The sequence below is a fragment of the Chrysochloris asiatica genome, unplaced genomic scaffold (assembly GCF_000296735.1).
Source record: "Chrysochloris asiatica unplaced genomic scaffold, ChrAsi1.0 scaffold00340, whole genome shotgun sequence".
Lineage (NCBI taxonomy): Eukaryota > Metazoa > Chordata > Mammalia > Afrosoricida > Chrysochloridae > Chrysochloris > Chrysochloris asiatica.
Genome location: NW_006408858.1, coordinates 1724623 through 1732301, shown reverse-complemented (window position 1 = coordinate 1732301; position 7679 = coordinate 1724623). Strand labels below are relative to the sequence as shown.

Below are 7679 nucleotides of genomic sequence, written 5' to 3'. Positions count from 1 at the left end.
GTTAATAATATGGTTAACCTTGAGCTTCAATCATAATTGAGGTTCTTAAGGAAAATAAAGAAGTGTAGTTAGTTGATTCTGACTCCTCACAGATTCTCTTAGGCAGTGTTCTTTGAAGTCACTGTTGCTCTGAATTCCGTACCAGGAGAGCAGGAGCTTTCTGTCTTTTTGTGACCATGTTTTTGAATTTCTTTGCAGGTGGAAGAAGAAAGGCGCCACTTTGGCACGAAGACAGACTCGCTTAGTCGTCAGTCATTTAAGCTGAGTGCATTGTGATTTCCAATAATTGAGGCAGTGGTTCTAAAAGCTGTCTACATTAATGAAAAGAGCAATGTGGCCAGCTTGACTAAGCCGCCAGCGTGTGCAGCGCGGGCAGGACGGCACCCGGGTCTCGATGGACTTGTGCATGTTAGCCAGTAGCTTTATGTAAGGGTTCGTAAAACTCCAGTTTTTAACATAGTTTTACTGCTTTTAATATGGAGACATATGAGAGTCCCTCTCCTCTCCCGCGTGAGGCCGCAGGAGAAGCGATGATGGAGAACCGATCTTGTTGCCCCCTCCAAGTGCTGCCCCGTGAACAGTCTCCACCACCTCCCCTGCAAACGTCCAGTGATGCAGAGGTAATGGACGTTGGCTCTGGTGGTGATGGACAGTCCGACCCCCCTGCTGAGGACCCATTCAACTTCTACGGAGCATCTCTTCTCTCCAAAGGATCCTTCTCTAAGGGCCGCCTCCTCATAGACCCGAACTGTAGTGGTCACAGCCCACGCACTGCCCGGCACGCACCTGCGGTCCGGAAATTCTCCCCCGATCTTAAGTTGCTTAAGGATGTAAAGATTAGCGTGAGCTTTACTGAGAGCTGCAGGAGTAAGGACAGGAAGGTGCTGTACACAGGAGTGGAGCGCAGCACTCGGGCCGAATGCGGTTTGGTCCTTAGTCCTCTCAGTGGAGACATGCATGCTTGTTCTTTTGGTGGGAGTGTTGGTAATGGGGTAGGCCTAGGGGGTGAGAGTGCTGATAAGAAGGATGAGGAGAATGAGCTGGATCAGGAAAAGAGAGTGGAGTATGCAGTGCTCGATGAGTTAGAAGATTTTACTGACAATTTGGAGCTAGATGAAGAAGGAGCAGGCGGGTTCACGGCTAAAGCGATCGTTCAAAGAGACAGAGTGGATGAAGAGGCCTTGAATTTCTCTTATGAGGTATGTCGGTAACCCCTCCCCTGGAAGGCTTTTAGTAAAACCCAAAGAGAGATGTTTGGAAATCACAGCATCTTTCAAAAGCTGACGTTGTAGGGAGATAGGAAAAAACACACAAATATATGAGGTGGAATAATATTAATGTGGGATGTAGTCGAGGTCTTAAATGTTGAATGAAAAGCTTTATGCCACCTTTCCCAAATCTGAGTTGGAAGGTGTTTCTGGAAACCACTGGTTGGGATGTTGGCTTTAGTTGTTGGTTTCATTCCATTTGCTTTTTAGGTGCTCATGTACCATAAAGGCACACCTAGGGTGTCCTCCCCCCACCCCCACCCCCCAAAGCACCCCAGGTCCATGTCTGCTAGGCTGGCCCGGATGCAAGAAGTCCTGCTTCTGTCCTTGAGGCAAAAGGCCTGTCGTTGTGGTATCTTAACAGCATGTTTTGCAGGATGATTTTGACAATGATGTGGATGCTCTGCTGGAAGAGGGCTTATGTGCTCCGAAAAAGAGACGTATGGAGGAAAAATATGGAGGAGACAGTGACCATCCATCCGATGGGGAGACAAGTGTGCAGCCAATGTTGACCAAGATTAAAACAGTGCTCAAAAGTAAGTCAGTGGCCAGAAGCATCATCTCCAGTGCTTCTGTTACAGAATGCTTCTCCAGCCCTCTGGGGTGTCAGGCAGTGGTCTCAGTGGGTGTGGGTTTGCGTTGCTGGGCCCTTCAAGGCCTCTCCTCTGATGAAGGGAGAACAGACAGGAACTAAGGAAGCACCAGGTGCCTAACCGGCAATGCAGATTGCAGTCTGTGCTGCAAAAACTCGAGTGGGCCCATGTGCTGCAGAGGAGTGGAGCTGACATGGACAGGGGGACCCTGAGGGAGGGAGGGGTCACTGGGGCTGAGCCTAGTAAAAGACTGGCAGTGAGAATGTCAGAGGCCAGAGTTAGGGTTGCTCAGTCAGATGACATTGATGGTACTTGGGACTCTGGGTTTTATACCAAGCGTGGGAAGCCACTCCTGTTATTGTATGTCATCAAGTTGATTCTGACTCCTAATGACCCTTCAGGACAGAGCAGAACTGCCCATAGGGTTTCTGAGGCTGTAAATAAATCTTTATGGGAGTGGATCACCAGCACTGGTTGTTTTCTCTCATAGAAACAGCTGGTAGGTTTGAACTGCTGACCTTTTGGTTAGTAGCAGAGTGCTTAAGCACTTCGCCATAGGGCTCCTTGGGAAGCCAGGAGAATTGTGTTTGAAAGTGTCACTCTGACAGCTGTCGGGTAGAGTGGGCTTGAGGCAAGCAGCAGGCGCTCCTGCGGGAGAAGTGCGTGTGCTCACAGATACAGGCTAGAGGCCCTGCATTTGGTCAGCAGGAAGAAGAAATTGGGATGCACTGAAGGTTAGGGAGGTACAGGTGTGGGGGACTGAGAGCATCCTGGTTGGACTGAGGGTTTGGGGTGGGGCAATGGAGAGTGGAGCTAAGGAGACATGGAGGATTCATGGGCACACAGATGAGACCTAGGACTGAGCATGTGGGTGCAAAGGGTAGGAAGGTAGAGTGGGAGAGCCAGGGGAGGGTGGTATATGGTGTGTTCAGTGGGCTACTGATGGGTCAGCAGCTTGGATGTCAGGTGACTCTGTCAGCTACTGTTTGAGCAAGTGGGACACTGGGGACTTGGGGTGAGTACCCTGGTAGTTTTGAAAGGTTTACTCTGTAGTGTCAGCACTCTACTGTGGAGCAGATTTTCCTAGGTTGCTCTTGAGCAGCTTGCTTGTTAGCAGTAAACCTGACTTACTATGCCACTCCACTTAGCTGGGCACTGTCATGCCTAGCTGTCTGCAGTCCCTCTCCTTGGCCCCACAACCAGCCCAGCAGCTCGGCTTTCCTGCCTAGAACCTCTTAGGCCTGTTGCTTAGGCTGCTAGTCCACCAGGCTCTCCAGAGGGCTTGGAAGGCCACATGTGGAGGCCTGGATATGAACTTGTGCTCCCGTTTATGTTTTGGCCCCAGTAGTGCATTTGCTTCTTCTGACTTAGCCCAGATCTGGCAAAAGGCAGTGCTGTCTTGGACCTCACTTAAGGAAAGAGAGTGCTCGAAAGTATCAGTGGACTGCTGCCCAGCTGTGCTTGCTCCAGAAGGCTGGCTGTGTCAGCCTCCCTCTCGGCTCGTCTCTACTCAGCTGTCCTGGGTGCAAGGCTGTCGAGGTCCGCTAAGCTGAGATTGCCAGGGGTGCCAGTACCTTTCCTGTGAGGCACTGACACTTTAAGCAATGTCTAGATTTTCTTCTTAGATTTCACTTTTGTTTCTAAATGCTTAATCTGCTCCTAATCCCTGTGAGAAAATTAGGTTTCAGTTAAATCATTGCATGGTGAATTTTTGGCACCCAGTTCTGTCAGAGTGTCAAGCAGTTGTAAACACTGTTTTGGTGACTGGTCCATAAAAGCTGGGAATAAGGAAAGAACAGGCAATGGAGTTAAATGGCTGAAATCCAATTTTATATACTTATGACTCAGAAGTAGTGTTTTCTATTCTGAGGAGAGTATACCGCTCAGAGCTACTCACCGTTGGTCAAAAGCGAGCAGCCAAGCTTTCTGCTCCTAGGATGCCTTTGGCCATCCATGGGCCACACAGGCAGCTCTAGTGCCCATACTGCCTGGCAGGGGGCTAAGGCCCATGGTTCTCATGCCCCCCAGTCACAAGACAAGGTGGTGAGCTCACCCTAGTGAGGACTCTTTCATGTGTTGAACACATGTGTTTCCACCACATGTCAGACAGAGGACCTAGGCCAGGGGATCAGCAGGGTGGGGTTTGTTTTCACAGAACTTCGATCCTGAGGGGAAGACTCAAACAAGTCCATGAGCGGAGTGCCTGGTGGCTGGTGGGGGCTGAGAATGCTTGATGGAGGGAGGGGGCAGGGTGGGGTGGGCCATATGCGCTTCTACTGCCGCGCTCCTTGGAGGGATCTTTTCAGCACTGGGTTGGGTGTTCTGTTTTTGTCTGCTACATGTCCTGCTTTGTAAGACAGCATGTCAACAGGAATTGTTTTTGGAGTTATTTTAGGATTTTCTTCTCTTCTGTGAAGGTCGTGGCCGCCCACCTACAGAGCCATTGCCTGACGGGTGGATCATGACATTCCATAACTCCGGAGTCCCCGTGTACCTGCACAGAGAGTCTCGGGTGGTCACCTGGTCCAGGCCATACTTCTTGGGAACGGGAAGCATACGGGTAGGGGATGCATCAGTAATGAATTTCCTATTGTACATTCTCAAATGGAAGCCTGCATGTCTGCACGGGCCTCATTGTAACTAAGCAGAGATGGTGGAAAGGCACCGACCTGCAGACACTTGGGGCTATTCCTTGTAACCCATGTGGTGATTTTATCATCCACAGAAACACGACCCTCCTCTGAGCAGCATCCCCTGTCTGCATTACAAGAAGATGAAGGACAATGAGGAACGTGAGCAGAGCAGTGACCTTACAGTCAATGGGGAGGTATCCCCTGTCAAACCCTTGAGTCGATCCACCGAGCTGGAGATCCCCCCAGAAGAGCTCGACTCCATGGGCGCCAATTCAGGGCCCTTGGATGAGAAGGACACACTGGGGGCTGAGGCGACACCCGGGGCCCTGGGGCAAGTGAAGGCCAAAGTTGAAGTGTGCAAAGACGAATCTGTAGGTAAGTTTTCCAGGTGAGATTGCTGCCTATCTCTACATGAGCTGCTGCCCACCACACCTTGAGTTCACTCTAACCAAGGCCATGTTGTGTTTGAGAAAAGCAATGGTGTGAGCACCCCAGCTCCCTCTGACAGCTAGGAAAAACTCTGGGACCTGCCACCTCAGGAATGCCTGCTGTTCATGCTGACAGGTCTTTTCTCTTTTGTCACTTTGAAGATCTTTTTGGAAGTTTTGCTTTGTTCAGTGAGATGTGTTCATGTGAAGTTATTTTTGCTTATCCTGATGTGTGCAGAGTAGGTGTCTTCAATCTTCGGACTCAGTGTTGGGAAATTCATAGCCCCTCTTCTGAAATCCCACAGCTGCTCTCTGGATGCATGCTGTTGTTTTTCATTCTGTCTTGCTTGTGCTTTGTGGTCTTGTTCTGATATTTCAAGTCTTAGCTCTCCCTTCGGCAGACTCAAGTCACTCTTGGTGGAATCACTTTCACCTGCTGAATCATTCTCAAAGACAACTGTCTATCGCCAGGATTTCTATTGTTGTGTGTATATTAAGGAGTCCTGGTGGTGCCAGGATTGAAGTGCTTGGTGGTTCGAACCCATCAACTGCTGCTCTGCAGGAGGAAGATCAGGCAATCTGCTTTCATGAAGCTTAGTCTGGAAACCCTATGGGACAGTTCTGCTTTGTCCTGTGAGATTATTCCGAGTTGCGATGGATTCGAAACCAGTGAGTTTGTAACTTGCTGTATTGCTACCTGACCGGTTTCATAACTGGTGTGTAATGGGTATGTGGGCTGCCAAAAGAACCAATAGATCCGTTTTGGAAGAAGTGCAGCCAGAGTGCTCCTTGGAGGCCAGGATGTCCAAACTTTGTCTCTCATAATTTGGACGTATTGTAAGGAGGGATCAGTCACTGGAGAAGGATATCATGTTTGGTAAGGTGGAGGGTCAGAGAAAAAGAGGAAGACCCCCAACGAGATGGATTGGCCAAGTGGCAGCATCGATGGACTCAAGTGTGGCAACAATAGTGAGGTTGGCCCAGGACCGGACAGTGTTTTGTTCTGCTGTGCATAAGGTGACTATTGGTTGGTAACGACTTAGTAGCAACTAACAACAACAACAATGGGTGCAAATTCCTCTTTTAATACATTTGTTGTTTTACATACCACTGATTTGGTTCCAACTCATAGCAATCCTGTATATGGTTTCCTAAAGAGCCACAGTAGCTTAGTTGATTACGGGCTGGGCTGCTAACTGTAAAGTCAGCAGTTCGAATTTACCAGCTGCTCTGTTCCTGTAAAGATTTATAGCCTCGGAAACCCCATACAGGGCCACTGTGAGTCGGAACCGACGATGACACATAGTCACTACCACCATAGGGTTTCTGAGGGGCCGCTGATGGGTTTGAACCACCAACCTTGTGGTTCACAGTACAGTGCTGATCATACAGCACCACACCAGGAGTTCATTGAAGACATTATGTAGACTTAATTTAAAGCCCTTTTCTGATTGTCTTATCAGTTTCCTTATATGTAAAGCCTGCCATTTCTGGCTGTGTTGACTCAGTTAAGAAGCTTGTGGTTGTCAAGTTAAGAGAGCCAAGTTAAAAGGAGCTCAAAATACTAAAAACTAATCTTGCACAACACTACAGACGGGCCAGGGCTAGGCTCGGGAGCTCTCTCACATACCTGTTCGGCTTGGCCTCACTTGGGGGATCTTAGAGGACTGGCTCCCATCACAGCCCCTCAGCCACTTCCACAGCAGACAGGATCTGTCTTTTCTTTCTGGGAGTTCTGAGCTCTGAGCAGGCCTCTCCCGTCTCCACAGGGTAACTGTAGAATGGATGCTCAAATGTATTCTCTGTGGTCTCAGTGCTGTGTGGTTTTGCTGGTAGGTGGCCTCATGGTGGATTCTTGGTCCCTCAGCACAGATTCTTCTCTCCTCCAGAGAGGAGAGAAAGAGCCCAGGCTGGCATGGGAGTTTGTGGCTTTACGTTGGTGTTCACGTGGTGACAGGTGGAGCCAGGCCCACCACCTTTATGGGCAGAGGGCATGGTCTCTGCCTTGCTGGGTTCCCTGCAGAGTTGGCTGGCCCTTTACGCAGGTGCTATGGCCTGACTGACCTGGTTGTATTCCTCTATTCCCTCTGATATCCCTCCACAGGAAGGCTGTCCTTTGACAGTGCTGGGAGGACTGGCATTTGTGTGGAGCCAAACAAAATGACATTCCTCTCTCAGAACCACTAAGCGAATTCCTCTCTCAGAACCACTAAGCGAATCCTGTGTGAGGAAAATGGTATTTTGCCAAGGGTAATTTGGACAGGATAAGCCAGGTTGTGTTTCCTTGGTGGCTTTGAGTTTTGGAGCATGACACTGTGCCTACAGCCCATGTTCTATGCCTAGGCAATTCCAAAGATGTCAGAATTTACAGAAGCGCACGCCACATATTTCTCTGTGGAGCAATTGGTGGATTGAACCACTCACCTTCCATTTTAGCAACCCAACACTTAACCCACTGTGTTACCAGGTCTTCTCCTTTTTATCATGTTGTCAAGTGCTATTAACTAGGTTTTGGCTCATAACAACCTATATAGGGTTTCTGAGGAGTGACTGCTGAGTTTGAACCATCAACCTTGCAGTTAGCAGTCCACCAGACCCCACTAAAACTTTAAAATGGAGTTCAGACTCTATATGAACAACCCCAAAGTTCCTGTTTGCCTTAGGGGATCAGGAATTATACACTGGCCAGCAAGATGGAAGCTGGGCTAAGGCTTCTGGGTGCTCCTGTGCTGTTGTTCACTTCCTGGCAGGGAATCC

At 49.3% G+C, this 7679-nt stretch overlaps 1 protein-coding gene across 2 annotated transcripts in view; it reads left to right on the top strand.

Moving 5' to 3' along the window:
* The first annotated feature begins 195 nt into the window (after nucleotides 1-195).
* DGCR8 (DGCR8 microprocessor complex subunit) overlaps nucleotides 196-7679 on the top strand; it is a 36031-nt gene continuing 28547 nt past the window's right edge. For both annotated transcript variants that reach the window (XM_006875820.1, XM_006875819.1), the window contains exons 1-4: nucleotides 196-1199; nucleotides 1645-1804; nucleotides 4279-4421; nucleotides 4587-4869. In XM_006875820.1, coding sequence (XP_006875882.1) covers nucleotides 477-1199; nucleotides 1645-1804; nucleotides 4279-4421; nucleotides 4587-4869 — 1309 coding nt within the window. In that variant the 5' untranslated portion in view covers nucleotides 196-476. The remainder of the gene's footprint in view (nucleotides 1200-1644; nucleotides 1805-4278; nucleotides 4422-4586; nucleotides 4870-7679) is intronic.